Genomic DNA, 17,651 nt, shown 5'->3' with positions numbered 1-17,651 from the left:
ATTCCTTCCTTGTAAAACTACTTAAATAATACGATGAAAGAAAGAATGTTATCTCCGTTTACAGCTTCCCACTATCAAGCAAAAATTGAGAGCCAGTCTTGTGACCATACCGCCTACTCACAAAATATTAGTTTGAATTGGCAACACACTCCCAATTCGGAAACATTATATTTAGACATCATACATTTATTTGTGTGAAATCGGTCAATAATTACAAAAACTGGGAGAAGAGGGTTCAAAATAAAGGTGGCATAATTACTTGTTAAACTGGGACGAGGGGATCTACATGTTCTTATTTCACGAGGATCATCCGTAACCATTAGTTTCTAAAGCAAAAATGTTGGCTTTACAGTTACAATAAATAAGGATAAATATGTGGATTGGAAAGGGTGAATGGACAGATGGAAAAATGTGGGTATGGGAGGGGATAAAACAAGTATCATACAAACGATCAGAAATCCTGAACGTGGATAATCAATTGTACAGGTCATCATCGTCCTGAGATGGCGCTGCAGCTGCTGGAGCATCACTACCACGCTGTTCTCCTGGGAACTTGAAGTTGTTTCCAAAACCACGAGACTGTTGGAGCGTTTGAGCGAACATTTCGTATCTGAAAGAACGTAATGGTATTTTATTCTCATGTACAAAACTTACTTTCTTATATCGTTGTCAGTCACTGAACGTCTTGCGAACTTCATAGCCTCCTCGAAATGAGCACGAGTTATCTCTGGAACTGGATCAGCAGTGTCATCCTCCATGAGCTCCTCGCCACGAGCACGACGATCTTGGCGGTCTTTTTCGATTCGAATTTCTTTCTCAATTGACTCGCGAATAGCCAACTTGCAGGCACTGAAAATGTATTCGTTTGAATAGAAGCATTCCAAGACTTCGGAGCCTTAGCGTGGCCTTAGAAAATCTTTGATTGTTAAACGAAACTGTTTTCGCACAAATATGACACTCGCGTGATCATGAGCTTTAAATTTTTTGAAATTTGCATGCAAAACGCAGGCAAGAGTCAATAAACTTCGAGCAGACACCGCAAGTTCTTAAGTTGTGCTATCTTATCTACTAAATAGAAAATTACTTACCGCTGACAAATTTCTGTCAAGTCAGCTCCTGAGAATCCAACAGTGTTCTTGGCCAAGAATGTCAAGTCGAGGTCCTTTGAAAGTGGAGTTTTACGGAGAGATGCCTTGAGAATTTGAAGACGAGATGCTTCATCTGGCAGCGGAATATAAATCAACTGATCCAGACGACCTGGACGAAGAACAGCTGGATCGATGATATCAGGTCTGTTGGTAGCACCAATAATGAAAACGTTCTTCTTCGCGTTCATTCCATCCATCTCTGTGAGAACTTGATTGATGACACGATCTGAAGCGCCACCAGCATCGCCTCCAGCTCCACCCCCTCTGGATTTAGCAATTGAATCCAACTCGTCGAAGAAAAGCACGCACGGAGCAGCAGCGCGAGCTTTGTCAAACACATCTCGAACATTGGCTTCGGACTCTCCGAACCACATGGTAAGTAACTCCGGTCCCTTAATGGAGATGAAATTGGCTTGGCACTCGTTGGCGATTGCCTTAGCGAGCAATGTTTTACCACATCCCGGTGGACCATAGAAAAGAACACCTCTCGATGGTTGCATTCCGAATTTGAGATACTTTTCAGGATGCTCAACAGGATATTGAACCAACTCCTGAAGCTCGCGCTTCACATTTTGAAGACCACCAATGTCAGCCCAAGTAGTGTTAGGAGTCTCAACGACGGCCTCGCGTAAAGCAGATGGGGACGATTTTCCTTGTGCAAAGCGGAAATTTTCCATTGTGACAGCAAGAGAATTAAGAACTTCAGCATCAATCTGATCATCTTCAAGATCGATGAGCTCCATCTTTTCACGAATTTGTTGAAGAGCAGCTTCTGAGCATAATGAGGCCAAATCAGCTCCGACAAATCCATGACATTCGTTTGCGATTTGTTCAAGATCGACGTCCTCAGCAAGTTTCATGTTCTTGGTATGAATACGGAGAATCTCCAGGCGTCCAACAGCATCAGGGATGCCGATATCAATTTCTCGATCAAATCGTCCGAAACGGCGAAGAGCACCGTCGATGGAGTTTGGTCGATTGGTAGCAGCAATGACAACAAGATTGGAACGACCCTGAAATCCAAATGAAAGTGTTAAAATATACCTCCTCGTTCAAGTTACCTTAACTCCGTCCATAAGAGTAAGAAGTTGTGAAACAATACGACGCTCCACCTCACCATTTGTCTTCTCACGTTTTGGAGCAATGGCGTCAATCTCATCAATGAAAAGAATTGCAGGTTGATTTTTCTCACATTCCTCAAATGCCTTGCGAAGATTAGACTCAGACTCTCCAGACATTTTTGACATGACTTCTGGACCATTAATCAGGAAGAAGAATGATCCTGTCTCATTGGCTACAGCACGGGCAATGAGCGTTTTTCCTGTTCCCGGTGGTCCAAAAAGAAGGATTCCGCGTGGTGGTTTGATACCAATCGCCTTGAAGAGCTGAGGATGGCGAAGCGGTAACTCTACCATTTCCTTGATTTGAGCCAACTGCTTACGAACTCCTCCCAAATCATCGTAACCAATATCATTCATGCTTTCTTCCTCTTCTTCTCTCTTAATCGGGTCTCCTTCATAATGAATCATTGTATCAGGGGAAACAATACAAGCCGGAGCCGGTTCTGTTTCAACAACTTTAAACTCGACTGTTCTCATGGCAGCTTGAACTGTGAATATATCTCCTTTATGTAGAGGACGGTAAGCTTCGAGGAAATAAGGCTTGAGGAAAACATCAAAAAGGTTTCCTGTGAGTCCTTCAATGGTATCGTCAATGGGGAGAACATGAATCCTAGTTCCATAGCTGAGGTTTGGAGCTGGAGTAATACTGACAACATCTCCGAGGCGAATACGGAGATTGTTGCGAACAACTCGGTTCATGCGAACCTTTTCGTTAGGGCAAGACTCGTCGGATACGATGATTGCAACTGACTCCTTCCGCTTTTTTCCCTAAAACAAATTATTATAAATTTGTAGATTTTCTGATTGTGATTTTGTCAGACATCTGTTGTAATCAACAAACTCAGCGCTTTTGCGCAGCGTTAGAAATCTGGAGAAAAAGATAACAACAGTTGTCATGATTTCTATAGCACAACTATGACACTCATAAAATCAACAGCAAATTCACAAAACAAATCTCAATACAGAACGTCTATCGAAGTGATTTGTGAAATACCGACATTACAAGTTCTTAAGCTGTGCCAGAGTATCTTACAAGTTCTTAACTTGTGTCCGAGTATAGTTTCGGAAATTAGCATACCTTGAGAATTACAGCGTCTCCTCTGAAGAGGCCGAGTTCATCCATCTTGGCTTGGGAAACAGATACGACGGAGTTATCGTCTTGTTCTGACTGGTCCACAATCAAGCGATTCGGCTTTGCCTTATCCTTCAAGATGGCTGTAGAGAGTTCATCATTTTTCTTCTCCTTTTCGCTTTGATGCGTGGGGACAGAGGCCATACTGTATTATGTACAAAGTAAAACCTGTAAACATACATTTTAACGATTTCAGAAGCCTGAACAAAAATAAATATTCGCGTAAAAGGAGACTGCACTTAAATAAGAGAAGTTAAGATTCTGAAAACTCGGCAAATTACAGAAAAAATAGAGACCCCACAAATTCCGAGGAAAAAAACTCCTGGGAAACGAACTCCTGGGAAAAAGGCGGGGCCAAGCGCGCTGATTGGCTGCAAAATGCAAATTAGCAAGATTGCGCAACTGATTAGCCAATCAGCGCGCTTGGCCCCGCCTTTTTCCCAGGAGTTCGTTTCCCAGGAGTTTTTTTTCCTCGGAATTTGTGGGGTCTCAAAAAATACGTAAGAGATTGCAAATTCGAATTTTGTCATCATCCACGCGTTTTGAAGCGCCTTTTTGTTAAGTGTATGGCGAGTGTATGATGATTGGCGCCAGGGCGCAGTTGCAATGCTCTTTTGGCGCGCAGTTCAAAAATAATTTTTCTGAGATAATTTCAATTTGTAGAAAAAAATCGCGATTTCATAAGTAGAAGCTTCTGTAGAAGAGCTTTGCTTCAAAAATATGAGATCTTGTTTAAACACAGCTCTCATTGAGTTATTGGATTGTTCACGGGGTTGTTTGACATATGTAGTTTCATAATTATTTAACCTTCTTTACGGACGCGTCCGTAAAGAAGGTCCGCGGACGGTCAAAATGTATGTTTGATATGGCTTCCCAGTTTTTGGTAGACCAATGCAAATGATTTGTAAAAATTGCTTACTCGACAATCACAAACAAGGAGAAAATGTATTAAAATTTACTTTAACATGCCGTGAATAGGTGTATAAATGGCACGATAATTCAAAGTGAACCTATGCAAATGCGCTCTTTTGAGAAAAAATCGCTTACCTAAATTTTTTTGTTCTAACTGAAAAACTTAGACAAGAAATAGTTTTAAGGAGAAATATAATCGAGAAAGGCCAATTTTTTGGAAAAACAAAAAATATTAAAAAATTGCAATTTAGGCGTCAAATAATATTACCAAAATGTAGTCTCAACAAAGCGCGTTTGCATAGGTTATGATTGAATTACCGTGAAATGGTAAAATGTTGGAGTTAAAAAGTAACAATCGATATATGTGGCTATTTGAGTGGATAGGAAGAGGGTGGAAGAGAGAATAGGTATGGGATGCGGAGGATGAATAGAATGAATGCTGCTCTCCCTTCTTTTGGCAGCAGGTATGTTCTAGAGAATGTGGAATGCTGTACGCAGTGTATGGAAGAGGGTCTCGAAACGAATGCGGGAACGCGCGCGGATAAAATTTATTGAGCGACCGAATCGATAACTGACTGAAGACAAAACAATTTTAATGAACATATTTAACAAAATCAAAGAAAGGGGTGGATTTTTCTAATTTATTAAGAATCAAAGTTAGATAAATAATAAATATGAGAAAAAACATCATCAGCACTTATCATTCAATGGTCTTCTTTTGATTCCAAGAGCTCTGTTAGCTTCATCGATTCGAAGATTCTGAAGAGAACGACGTTTACGTCCTCCACCTCCACATCCACAGCATCCACATCCGCATCCACAACCTAAATAAGAAACTGGAATGATATTCAGAGAAAAATAGAAAACTGACCACATCCGCAACAACATGGTCTACAACAAGTACAACATCTTGTACAACAACAAGTTCTACAACAGGTACAACAACGACAACAACGACAACAGCATTTAGGTCTGCAACAGCAACATCCACATCCACCACCTCCACCACCACATCCACAACATCCACAACAACCACATCCTCCGTTTCTTTTCACTCTAGATGATCCAAGAGTATCAATTGAAGTTTCAGATGTTATAGCAGTGACATCTGTAGTGGAAACTGGTAGAACAGCTGATTGAACCTATAACAAGAGTTATGGACACGAGTATCATAAGAGTGAATACCTGCGTAAAGGCTACAAGTGCAATAAGTGCAAGAGAAGATGCCAAAATCAGTTTAGTCATTATGTTCTGATATGAGATATCTCATATCATATTCCTTTATATATCTTCACCCACCCAGTCCATTGCATCTGCATTTAACAACTTTTTGCAACTAATTTGCACTGAACGAAATGACGCGGCTCGCGCGAAGAATCACAAAAAATGGTTTCCGGCAAGTTGTCAAATGGCGAGACGACAAACACGAAGTTGATCAGGATATATAAAACTGCTCGTAGTGAGTGAACTTATAAAACCAATTGAAAGAAGAAAATGACAAAGTTTTTGATTTTATATGGAATGCTTCTGGCTGTTATTACCATTTCACAGGTTTCAGTTATTTTCAGTGGTTAATAAAGAGGTTATAACTAAAGGTTCAATCCGCTGTTCTACCAGTTTCCACTACAGATGTCACTGCTATAACATCTGAAACTTCAATTGATACTCTTGGATCATCTAGAGTGAAAAGAAACGGAGGATGTGGTTGTTGTGGATGTTGTGGATGTGGTGGTGGAGGTGGTGGATGTGGATGTTGCTGTTGCAGACCTAAATGCTGTTGTCGTTGTTGTCGTTGTTGTACTTGTTGTAGAACTTGTTGTTGTACAAGATGTTGTACTTGTTGTAGACCATGTTGTTGCGGATGTGGTCAGTTTTCTATTTTTCTCTGAATATCATTCCAGTTTCTTATTTAGGTTGTGGATGCGGATGTGGATGCTGTGGATGTGGAGGTGGAGGACGTAAACGTCGTTCTCTTCAGAACCTTCGAGTCGATGAAGCTAATAGAGCTCTTGGAATCAAAAGAAGACCATCTAAGAACGTAGAAAAATGCTAATATACCCCAACCATTCTTTCTTATATATTATTTTTAACTTATCAATAAAATTGGTTCATTGCTTTTATATATTCAAAACCACGTTTTCCGTTTTTATATAAGAACGTGACTGGATGGTTTCATAACTCTCGATATCAAGAGAAAGGAGAAAAAACGTGCTTGACCTGATAAATAAATGTTCCACTGCCCTATATTTAATGCATGTGGTGTTCAATTAGTTCGAATTTTTCTGTATTGTATACTGAATACTCGAGTTCGATAGGATGCCAGATGAAAACAGAGTAGCGGACGATAACGTCTCATTCACTGATGTCGGCGACCCAACTGGAGGTGGGGCTCGTCAAGGATCATCTGGAATGCTTGATTTGCTCGGATCGTTGGAAAAGAAAAAAGAGGCAAAGAAGAATAAGAAGAAGAAAGCAACGAAAAAGAAGAAAAAGGAGAAAACCAAGTATAAGAAAGTCAGAAAAGTGGATAAATATGAATCTCAAAACTTTTTGTATCGTGTCGAAGGATCAATGTTTTGTGCTGGAATTAGTGAGTTTCAACAGTTCAAACTGAAAATTTCAAATGTTTTTAGTCGTTGGATTGATCATGATTCTGACATTTATCATTCTTGGAATCGTCTTCTCAGTGAGAACCAATGGAAATATGGTTAGTTACATGTCACCTTGGTGGGGAACTGCAGATGAGGCAAAAGATGATTCTGGAGAAGATTAATCGATTGAAAGAACATTACGATAGAGGCATAACTCATAAAAGTTTCTTAGGATTTAATGTAATAAAACATTAATAATTTGTATTTCTACCAGCGAACTCTGATGAGCCCCACCTCCAGTTGGGTCGCCGACATCAGTGAATGAGACGTTATCGTCCGCTACTCTGTTTTCATCTGCCATCCTATCGAACTCGAGTATCCAGTATAAAATACAGAAAAATTCGAACTAATTGAACACCACATGCATTAAATATAGGGCAGTGGAACATTTATTCATCAGGTCAAGCACGTTTTTTCTCCTTTCTCTTGATATCGAGAGTTATGAAACCATCCAGTCACGTTCTTATATAAAAACGGAAAACGTGGTTTTGAATATATAAAAGCAATGAACCAATTTTATTGATAAGTTAAAAATAATATATAAGAAAGAATGGTTGGGGTATATTAGCATTTTTCTACGTTCTTAGATGGTCTTCTTTTGATTCCAAGAGCTCTATTAGCTTCATCGACTCGAAGGTTCTGAAGAGAACGACGTTTACGTCCTCCGCCTCCACATCCACAGCATCCACATCCGCATCCACAACCTAAATAAGAAGCTGGAATGATATTCAGAGAGAAATAGAAAACTGACCACATCCACAGCAACATGGTCTACAACAAGTACAACATCTTGTACAACAACAAGTTCTACAACAAGTACAACAACGACAACAACGACAACAGCATTTTGGTCTGCAACAGCAACATCCACATCCACCACCTCCACCACCGCATCCACAACATCCACAACATCCACATCCTCCGTTTCTTTTCACTCTAGATGATCCAAGAGTATCAATTGAAGTTTCAGATGTTATAGCAGTGACATCTGTAGTGGAAACTGGTAGAACAGCTGATTGAACCTATAACAAGAGTTATGGACACGAGTATCATAAGAGTGAATACCTGCGTAAAGGCTACAAGTGCAATAAGTGCAAGAGAAGATGCCAAAATCAGTTTAGTCATTATGTTCTGATATGAGATATCTCATATCATATTCCTTTATATATCTTCACCCACCCAGTCCATTGCATCTGCATTTAACAACTTTTTGCAACTAATTTGCACTGAACGAAATGACGCGGCTCGCGCGAAGAATCACAAAAAATGGTTTCCGGCAAGTTGTCAAATGGCGAGACGACAAACACGTAGTTGATCAGGATATATAAAACTGCTCGTAGTGAGTGAACTTATAAAACCAATTGAAAGAAGAAAATGACAAAGTTTTTGATTTTATATGGGATGCTTTTCGCTGTTATTACCATTTCACAGGTTTCAGTTATTTTCCGTGGTTAATAAAGAAGTTATACATATGAATGTGTCGAACAACTTGAAATGGGGTCTAATTGACAGAAAAAGACAGTAACTCGGTCACTAGGTCGAATATTGAGGATGTCTTTGGTGCAAATGAATGTCAGTTCTATAAGTGTGTCAAGTTTGAGAAAAACAGCACAAAAATTTACTGAGATGTGTGTCCTCTACCGAAACGATTGGGGAATGAACAACTATTTTCAAATTTTGCTGAACGCATCCAGGAATCGAGAAAATTGAGCTCAAAGTTGAAGCTCTGACCTGATTCTTAACCATACAAATCGTTCAAGTAGATGGTGAGGATGAACTACTTCCCTCACTCTCCAGATAATCAGCTGTGCTACCAGTTTTCACTACAGAAGTCGCTGCCATTTCATCTGAAACTTCTGAAACTTCAATTGATACTCTTGGATCATCTAGAGTGAAAAGAAACGGAGGATGTGTATGCTGTGGATGTGGAGGCGGAGAACGTGAACTTGGTTCTCTTCAGAATCTTCGAATCGATGAGGCTAACAGAGCTCTTGGAATCAAAAGAAGACAGTTGAGTGCTGAAAATAAGTTTATATTGTTTATTATTTTCCTGTTCCATTTTGTAATCCTCGATTTTAACCTTCAAATGAAAAAAAGCTTTCCATCCATTTTTCTTTCAGTTTCTTCTGTTCAGATTCTCACACGCATCTACTCTTCTCTTTTTCTTCTTTCCCATATTCTTTCTACTCGTTTTTCTTGCTCTTCTAACCCAATTCTCAAGAAACTACCAAAATGCCATCCATTGTCTATTCCAGTTCTCTTTTCTTTTTTCCTGGCGTGAAGAGAGAGAGAGAGGAAAATATCGAAAAAGAGTAAGAGAACGGAACGATGAAAAAAGCTGAACTGGTGGAGAAAACAAGCTCCAGGCGGTCCCAATTTTGACTTGTTTAGTTTTCGTGTCAACACTGACGAACATCCGTTTTGCTGTAAATTCTTCAGTCTCAAAGCAGTTGTGAATTCGGATGAATCCCGTCAAGCCCTCAAACGAAAACCAACATTTCCTTTATTGCAAAACTTGCAACATTCAATCTGGTTCCCTTTTCAAATTCAACTCAACTATTCTGTTTCTTTTCCTTCCAAACTTCTGCGTTTTGTGCCGGATTCTCTATGGTGTATGGTCATTTATATGCAAAGTGAATGGGATGAGTCGTCTCGGAGCACACGTCTCTTTCTTCTAAACTTTGTGCATCGACTCACGGCTCCATCAAAATTGTTTGCCAACACATGGGAATTCTTTCTGGGATACATTGATGGTGTTGGGTAGAAGAAGTGAATAGAATCGACTAGATGACTCGGAAGATCTGTGTTGACAGAAAATATTCTCTTCTTTTGGAATAGGTTCTCAGATTTCTTCAACCTGAGAAAAACTATATATAGAGGGCAGTCTCGTTGTTGGTTCTTGATTTGGAGTTAATTCATAATCACCTCCGAGATAGTTAAACTCCCATTACCTGACCTTGTTTTGTTGACTGGAATCAAGTTTTCCCGTACCCAAACCAGAAGTGATTGGATCCAACGAGAAAACCTGCGACGCTGTAAATTTTTCTTTCTAAATTTCGTATACTTTACCCTTTCCTAATCGAATCCGTCAGCTTACGTAACTTGATAAATAATGGGCAGTTTTGTCGTCGTTCCAGTCAACAAAACAATATTTCATGTTCCTTTTTTTCCGTTTCTATGTCCTGAAATGCTTCCGTTTCTCTTGTTGACAGAAATTACTACCCTTTTCTTTTCTCTCAATTTGATTTATAAACTTTTTTTGTTTAAATTTCACTCTTGCTTTTACTACATATTTTCGGCAGCTCTGTCGGTTAAAAACTACAGTAAGCGGAGAAGAATTTCGCTGTGGTGGCACTGAATGTGAGGTTGTATTATTTTATTTTTCTTGCTTCATTATAGACGGATTCGGAAAATGTTTCACAACTATATCACAACTCACTATTAATCTTCTTCTCATCCCATTCGTTTTTTCATTTTTCCAATCAATTACTCCAACGGAGTTGTCATCAACTGGCGTCATTTTTTCTATTTCTCCAATGCATGAAAACTAGAAACCCAAATGCAACAACTGGTCTGGTTGTGTATGTTTTCCCAAAAAAGGCGCCGAGGGTCTGAAGCGACCCGAATCTCATTTCCCTATGCTCCTTCTTCCTTTTTTCGCTCCCGGAGAGAAAGAACGACGACTCCAAATCGACTCTTCTCATCGTTTTCTTCAGAAGGCGGCTCCGGGCAGTACACACAAACACATACTTCAAATTCGGCATCGAATTCTCATTCCATTTTTTATTTAGATTGGAAATCTCTCTACGCTGTTTCTCTTCTTCTTCCTCTTCTCCTATCCATTCCGTTTTTCAATTTTGGCTTTTCAAAACCGAATCTCTCTTTGTTGCACAGGCAGAATCTTCTGAATGTACTGATGTACTGGCGTTGAAAAAGTGACAAGTTCATCCGTTTTTTCTCTTGTTCTTCCGGAGAAGAAGACGACATCTTTCATTTTTGCTTTTGCCCCCTTAGGGTTTGCTTAAGAAAGACCGACAAAAAATGACCTAATCCCTTCATTTTGCATCTCGAAATGTGCCCTTCTGTTGCTTTTCTCTGTGTGCTTTTCTTAATGAAATCTTCCTTTTTTTCTATTCTTTTTTGTTTTGTTTCAAACCGCCGTGCTATCAATTTCCTTTTTGGACAGAGCGTTTTCCTAGTGTAGGTTTTCATTCTGATGCATAAGAAGTTGAATGAAGAAAACTTTTCAAGAAATTCTAGTGAGTTACCGTAATATAGCACACTTTTTATCAATATTGAAACGTTTCCAAGAGATTACAGAAAGGAGATTACAAAGGAGATTACAGAAATAAGAAAGCTAGTATAGGAATCTGAATAGGCTTGCTCTACTGAAAGACTCTCTCTGAAACACTTACTATTAGCAGGGTATTTCCGATTATAGAGTTTCAAAAACTGTTTCTATAATTGAAGTTTGCACTATGGTTCAATCTATTTTCCTTTAAATTCATTACTTGATTTTTTCCGCATTGAATACATCCTCAGACCCCCATCTCATAAAACACAACTGTTGTGAATTTATGATCTTCCACTCCCCAATAAAATCATTTCATTCTCTTCAATTTGTTTATCAAATCTAAATTTCTTCTCTCTAAACAATAAACATCTGCTCCGAAACCTTCCACCTCTTCATCCGATTCCCGGAGATCATCTTCTTCTTTTTCTAGCCTTTTCGTTCTTTTCCCTGCTATCCAATACTATAAATTGGCTCATAAATCATGACACATGAGTTTTATTTGTCTCGAAAGTGTCAAATGGGATAGATCATAAGTGTGGAAAACAGAAGGGGGACCTACGACTTTCAACAGCAAGAAGCAAGTAATAAGAGATGGATTGAGGGATACTTCTCCGACTCACTCTCTTCTTTTCCTCAACGTTTATTTTAGTTGTTTTTCAATTTGAGTTGTTGACAAATATGGAATATTATTTATAATGAATTGGTTATATGGATAGATATAATAACGTTTAGAAGGCGATAGAATTTGAGAAAAACGTCCCAGGTGAATATGAAATCTAGTTTTCGAGAATCCAGATGTTGATCCCTGGTATTACCTAGCAGAAGACTGAAGAAGATACTTTCCAAATAGAGAGAAAATCTTTGGAAATCCTGACTGAGATTACATAGAGTTCGCATAACTAAATAACCTGAATTTCAGTCTGAAGCAGGACCGCATCCAGGTTTTAGTAGTCAGATTACAATTGATTATTAAGAAAGACTTGTTTGTTATTGCCAGCAACTTTTAACTGATGTATATCAGATTGATTGTGCTATTGTCTAATGCATCTACCCACGAAGAAAACTTGCCTACCCACGAACGCAAAATAATGCATTTTTATGGCACAAAAATGCAAAAAATGCATTAAATTGCATTCGTGAATAGAATTAAATTGCATTAAATAGTACAAGTTTTCTTCGTGGGTAGATGCATAAATGTTTCCCACATTTGACCATTTAATTCAAACAATAACTGTTTGTCTCCTCTCAAAATCGTTTCAGGCCCTGTTCAGTTATTCCGAAATCAACAAGTAGTAACCAGACAAAAAGGAAAAATAGAAAAAACGGAACGGCGGGACCATCAGAAGCTTCTTTTTCTTTCTTTTTCAACAGATGAAAACGGACCTTCTCGGTTTCTTTTCTTGTGGGTCCCATCCCGACAAACAACACGAACAACAAATAAAAGTAGAGGAGAAAGAAGGCGCATCTGCTTTTTTGCCGTCCTTACTTTTTGTGTATTTGTCAGAAAAAAGCAACCAAAAAATGGCCAGCGGCCATTTTTTATTTATAGACACTTGTTTTTTCTGACTTTTCTAGATTCATGATTTGTGTCAGTCATCTCTAGACAGTAGTCTTATGATTCTCAGAATTCTTGGATTCAAACGGTTTGCGATTCGACTCTAGAGAGCATTGAGATGTTCTCAGAGATATTTCAAAGTCGTTTCGATTTTTTCACAAAACTATTTCCCATATTCTCTTCTTGTCACCTATTGTTTTTATGACACTTCTCCCTATTTCCTTACGTCATTAATCATCATATCTTGGGTTGTGATAACAGAAAAGTGAGCTCAAGAATCGGTTTACACCCTCGCTTCTTCTGTCGGCTCTTTTCTCTTCTTCACTTGACTCCACACAGCCACTCATTGGCAACAATAATAGACGGTTAACAGCTGTTATCCATCCAGGAGGCACGATTGCCAACTATTCTCACTTCTTTTCGGAGAAGAAGGTGTCTTTGAGATGTTCCGCTTCCCTACCTTTTTTCGAAAAAATCCTCTCGATAGAGGTCTCTTTTCCAGATTTTTATACACTTTTTCTGCAACTTCTAGTTCAATACTTAGTCTGAAAAGTTTATTTTGTTTGTATAAATACTAAAGTAAGAGAAAAGAAATCTAGAAAATAGATATGTGGTTTATTTTTAGAAATTTTAAACGTTTTTTAAGATTTTTTTTGAAAGTTTATTAATAATTATAGTTCATTATCATGTCATGTCTGTGTCTTACTGTATAACAAAACAATTTTGTAGTCGAATCGTAACTTTTTCTCAGTTTTTGAGATTGACATTTTTGGTACAAATATTCGAATTATTTAAATCATCTGATAATTGAGAAAGATCGAATAACTCCTTACTCTTCTGAATATCTTGTTGTTTGACTTGAAGGGAAATGGGTAATTTGAGAAAGAACATGCTCTTTTTCTTCTTCTCCTTTTCCCCCCTTATTGCTCCGTTTTCATGTTTCCGCAATGCAGTCAATCTGACATACCTATCATAATTGCTTCTTCTTCTTCTTCTTCTTCTTCTATTTCTTTGTTCTTTTTCTTATTTCTCAGAATATTTTCCATTTCGCAGTATTCAAAAGGAGAATGACACTATGCGGTTGGCCGACTGAATGCACCGAAATCAGTTGCTGCGAGTCCTACATTTTTAGGCTTTATCTTTTGATTTTCACGTGAGTTTTCACACTCATGTCACAGAATGAATGGTTTGAATTACAGCTTCGCAGTAGTTATCATTGCCATCGTAGTGAGCGCATTGTGGATGCTGTTCGAGTTTAGACCCAATTACAGGTTTGTGGACCATTTTAATAGTTATAGTCGTGATTTGATCATTTTTAAATTGAACACTACTTAGAAGTGTACGTTAAACAAAAACTGAACAAGGTGTCACTTACTGTAGAAGTATATTCTAGAAATCGTCTTCGTCGTCAAGATACCGAGGAACAACACAGAATCGATGAACGATCATTTGAGGAAACTAAATATTTGCGCAGATTCTCCGAGCTGAAGTAAGTATTCTAACCTCTTTCCATGTTAACGGTTTTTGTGAAGCCAGTTCAAACAATTTGAAAAAATGGATCCCTTTTTATTTAGATTTTCTCATTTTCTATAGGATATAATTTCTATGATAATTACGCTATAACGAATTGTAGCGACTTAGAAGGAGCATCCGAATGGTAGATCGTTCCTTTTCTTCTCTGAGTATCCTCTTCTCCTTCTTCTTCGTCTTCAGGTTTGTATTATCCAACGATTCGTTATGTCGGCCATTTTCATTTTTCAAATATTGTCAACTTCTACCGTAATCTGTCCTCTCTTTCACAAGTCGTTACCCTCATTCAGCTTTCCCAGTGGTTGTTTGTTATTAGAAATTTCAGCGTTTCTAATTCTTTACTTTCACATAATCAAAGTTTTCAGTCCGCTCCAAGCACGGCGTCATTCTATCGATAACTGAGATCTTCCGATTGCCCAAATGGAAATCTTCAATATAAAATAATAATTAGAGCTTCCTTTTCTTCGCACGTTTTGCTCTCTTTCTCTTAAACTATTTTTTTTGTATCCCCGTTTGTATGTATACGCGTTCGTTTTTTTTCAAAATGACTTTCCATTTATCTTTCAGTAGCTAAAATAAATGTATCTGACGTTTTCTTATTGTACATTAATATGAGAAATTATATAAAATCAGCTTGAGATTGGATTGCAAAAAACACTCGTTTCAATTAACACTTATTTGTTGATTAGAGATGTTGCTTCTGTTTCAATTGCAGCGGTGATAACTTGAGCTAGCTTCTCCCTGAAAAACATATGGATACAAAGTAAAAAAAAGCTCAATGCACATACGCTGAAACATCATTACATCTTCTGAGAATATTGGCAACAGCTACTCCAAACCCAACGTATGAATCATTCTTCCTGGTCTCATTTTTCAGAGTCTCTATTGCTTCCTTCAAATTCATCTGCCGTGGGAGTATTTGTGTTTCAACGTGTCCTTTGTGAATATTCTTCAATCCTAATGGCTGACAATTTTTTGGGTTTGAAGCCAAAAGACCTCTCAATTGTCCTTCTTCGAGAAGACTGATAGACCATCGTGTTTTTGATTGTTGAAGAAGAAGTGGTGGCAATGGACATATTCCTGCTGCTTCAGGGCTGTAACATATAGTTATTTTCTATAGATATACTAAAATTCCAACTCACGACTCTAAGTTCAATGCTATTTGACCTGGCGTTTTTGCGATCTGATCCAGTAGTTCCGTCGCAGCTTGTTTAGCAGTTTCATCGGTGACTGAAAGCATTTTGAAAATAATTTAACTACTTGAAAATATTGATACATACTGTTTTCATCACCACGAGTCATTTTCGCTCTTTTTTTTGATGTTACCGAAGTTGATTTGCGTCGTTTGTGGGATTCAGACTGTGCATTAGTGTTTGAATTATTACCACAGTTTTCTAAAAATTAGTTTTTCATATTTAAATCTAGCATCCTTAATTTTTCACAAACCTCTGCTCATTCTTTCTCCATCGCACCCTCCAAAAGTAGTTTCGAATGGAACTGGTTGGAGTTCATTCACAAAACTCATTCTGCTTCAGAAATGCTTTGATCAAGGGAAACGAAGTGAAGATGTATTTCTTAAACAGAGGCTCCTGCGGAATAACGGAGTGTTGTTATTTCGAATCGAATTGTAGATACACTGGCATCGCTTTTACAATCTTCAAATAGAACACAAAATTTACTCAAATATGTTGATCTTTTAATCAATAAATTATAAACCGATGAGGAATATGCTTATTTTACAAGAAATTAATGAAAAGAGTGTGAACAAAATTAAAGAGTGTGAACAAATTATTGAAACAATTGATGGCACATGAAAAGCGGGGAAAGCATAAGATGTGCAGTCGTTTAAAAATCATTGGGAGAGAATGAGGAAACGGGGAAATTTCAGTTTACGAATCATCTTCTAGAAGGTGTCCGTGTCGTCGAGATTTGCATTGAGAGCCTCATTGAGCTGTGAGTTGTCATCTCCATTCTCTACAGTTTCTTCATTTCCTTCGTACAGAACTTTCTTCAAAGTTTCGACTTCGATTGTAGTGGCTTTCAGTTCATCTGCTTCGTGGACAAGAGCTTCCACCCGTTGAAGCATGTTGTAGTAGAACTCTCGCTCAGATTCCATATCTTTCGCCATCGTTTCCCACTCGGCAGCCAACGTTTTTTGCTTTTCGATTTCTGAAAAATTCCCATTTGTGTGCATATTTGTAAACTCCAAACCCGGTGGGCCCGGATTCAAAAATGGTATCTATATTTTGACCAAATTACATTTTTTGATCCAAATTCTTGATGCATAACTAGCTTCTGATTGAATTCTGAAGTATAGTCAAAAATTGGACTTTTGTGGGAAAAAAGTTATTGGTGAACTCGGATTTTACCTTGTTTCAAAAGTTCCTCGTTCGGGGAAGTTTCAGACCGACGATTACCAGCGGATGTCGCTGGCGCTGGTCGAGCACCATTTCGAACAGTTGGAGCGACTGCAGCTTTGGTGGCAGGGACAGGAGCAACTGGTTGCATGGTAGTCTTCGTTTTCATAGTTTGAGCAACAACTGGACGCACAGAAGCGACTGCGGGACGCGGACCAGAAGCTCCCTTCAACGCGGGGAGGTCTTCTCCAAACCGAGAGCCCACAGCGTCGTAATCTTCGGGTTCCACATTCAGATTGGCCTTGAAGAACTGAAAAAACAGTTGATACTCATGTAATCTCAATGATACAAAACCACTAGATTACCTTGTAAAACCATTGCAAGAACTCCATGTTGTCTTGGAATTTTCCCTTCTTCATCTTTTCGACATCCACTGGTTTGTCGATTCCCAAATCCTTCCAGGAAGTTGTCAAAACTTTCCAGTTTGTGAGAATGTCTGGTTCGCTCCTTGGGTTAAATTTCACCTTTCGCAAATTGATAGAGTTGGAAAACAAGAGATGCGTCAATTGGCAGTATGCGGCACCATTCGCCATTTCTTCAACCTTCGTGAAATGACTCTGAAACTGGAAAATGATTTTCCATATAATCAGTTTTCTACCTTTAGGAGATTGTTAACCCAAGCCACCGCATCTTTTCTGCTCAAGGTGTCCGTTGTGACAGCGCTAATGAAGACGTTGACTACCATTGTATCCCTGAATATATATTTTTCAAAGAAAAATCAATGAGAAAGGGTAAGTAACTGAAGAGGGCAGGATAAAATCGACTGGACGCCACGTCTGCTGCGCGAGCGCGGAACATAAACCATTGACAGCTTGTGGATACCCAGACAACGAGACAGAAAGAACAGAAGAACGAAGCGATATTTGAACCTACTTTTAAAAGCATAGGGCG

The 17,651-nt window shown here is 38.5% G+C and overlaps 8 protein-coding genes across 8 annotated transcripts; 3 read left to right on the top strand and 5 right to left on the bottom strand.

Moving 5' to 3' along the window:
- Positions 1-474: 474 nt before the first annotated feature.
- Positions 475-3,545, bottom strand: GCK72_005510 (uncharacterized protein; the record flags this gene model as incomplete). The annotated part of the gene is made up of 5 exons (XM_003117090.2): positions 475-610; positions 655-849; positions 1,089-2,161; positions 2,210-3,037; positions 3,348-3,545. 5 exons carry the CDS (start codon positions 3,543-3,545, stop codon positions 475-477), a joined length of 2,430 nt encoding a protein of 809 aa, XP_003117138.1.
- A 1,458-nt stretch (positions 3,546-5,003) lies between these two features.
- On the bottom strand, positions 5,004-5,558 carry GCK72_005509 (uncharacterized protein; the record flags this gene model as incomplete). The annotated part of the gene is made up of 3 exons (XM_003116952.2): positions 5,004-5,137; positions 5,185-5,455; positions 5,499-5,558. 3 exons carry the CDS (start codon positions 5,556-5,558, stop codon positions 5,004-5,006), a joined length of 465 nt encoding a protein of 154 aa, XP_003117000.2.
- A 249-nt stretch (positions 5,559-5,807) lies between these two features.
- On the top strand, positions 5,808-6,366 carry GCK72_005508 (uncharacterized protein; the record flags this gene model as incomplete). Its single annotated transcript, XM_003117186.2, has 3 exons — positions 5,808-5,864; positions 5,909-6,179; positions 6,227-6,366. 3 exons carry the CDS (start codon positions 5,808-5,810, stop codon positions 6,364-6,366), a joined length of 468 nt encoding a protein of 155 aa, XP_003117234.2.
- A 263-nt stretch (positions 6,367-6,629) lies between these two features.
- Positions 6,630-7,086, top strand: GCK72_005507 (uncharacterized protein; the record flags this gene model as incomplete). The annotated part of the gene is made up of 2 exons (XM_003116809.1): positions 6,630-6,903; positions 6,947-7,086. The coding sequence occupies 2 exons, from the start codon at positions 6,630-6,632 to the stop codon at positions 7,084-7,086; spliced, it is 414 nt and encodes a 137-aa protein (XP_003116857.1).
- Positions 7,087-7,528: 442 nt separating this feature from the next.
- On the bottom strand, positions 7,529-8,089 carry GCK72_005506 (uncharacterized protein; the record flags this gene model as incomplete). The annotated part of the gene is made up of 3 exons (XM_003117291.1): positions 7,529-7,668; positions 7,716-7,986; positions 8,030-8,089. 3 exons carry the CDS (start codon positions 8,087-8,089, stop codon positions 7,529-7,531), a joined length of 471 nt encoding a protein of 156 aa, XP_003117339.1.
- A 5,903-nt stretch (positions 8,090-13,992) lies between these two features.
- On the top strand, positions 13,993-14,474 carry GCK72_005505 (uncharacterized protein; the record flags this gene model as incomplete). Its single annotated transcript, XM_003117009.2, has 3 exons — positions 13,993-14,084; positions 14,207-14,302; positions 14,447-14,474. 3 exons carry the CDS (start codon positions 13,993-13,995, stop codon positions 14,472-14,474), a joined length of 216 nt encoding a protein of 71 aa, XP_003117057.2.
- A 543-nt stretch (positions 14,475-15,017) lies between these two features.
- GCK72_005504 (uncharacterized protein) lies at positions 15,018-15,868 on the bottom strand (the record flags this gene model as incomplete). The annotated part of the gene is made up of 5 exons (XM_003117430.2): positions 15,018-15,084; positions 15,132-15,437; positions 15,486-15,573; positions 15,624-15,737; positions 15,790-15,868. The coding sequence occupies 5 exons, from the start codon at positions 15,866-15,868 to the stop codon at positions 15,018-15,020; spliced, it is 654 nt and encodes a 217-aa protein (XP_003117478.2).
- Positions 15,869-16,246: 378 nt separating this feature from the next.
- Positions 16,247-17,445, bottom strand: GCK72_005503 (uncharacterized protein; the record flags this gene model as incomplete). The annotated part of the gene is made up of 4 exons (XM_053725217.1): positions 16,247-16,512; positions 16,713-17,010; positions 17,066-17,317; positions 17,377-17,445. 4 exons carry the CDS (start codon positions 17,443-17,445, stop codon positions 16,247-16,249), a joined length of 885 nt encoding a protein of 294 aa, XP_053589411.1.
- Positions 17,446-17,651: the final 206 nt, after the last annotated feature.

The sequence above is a fragment of the Caenorhabditis remanei genome, chromosome II (assembly GCF_010183535.1).
Source record: "Caenorhabditis remanei strain PX506 chromosome II, whole genome shotgun sequence".
Classification (NCBI taxonomy): Eukaryota; Metazoa; Nematoda; class Chromadorea; order Rhabditida; family Rhabditidae; genus Caenorhabditis; species Caenorhabditis remanei.
This window is presented reverse-complemented; position numbering and strand designations above follow the sequence as displayed.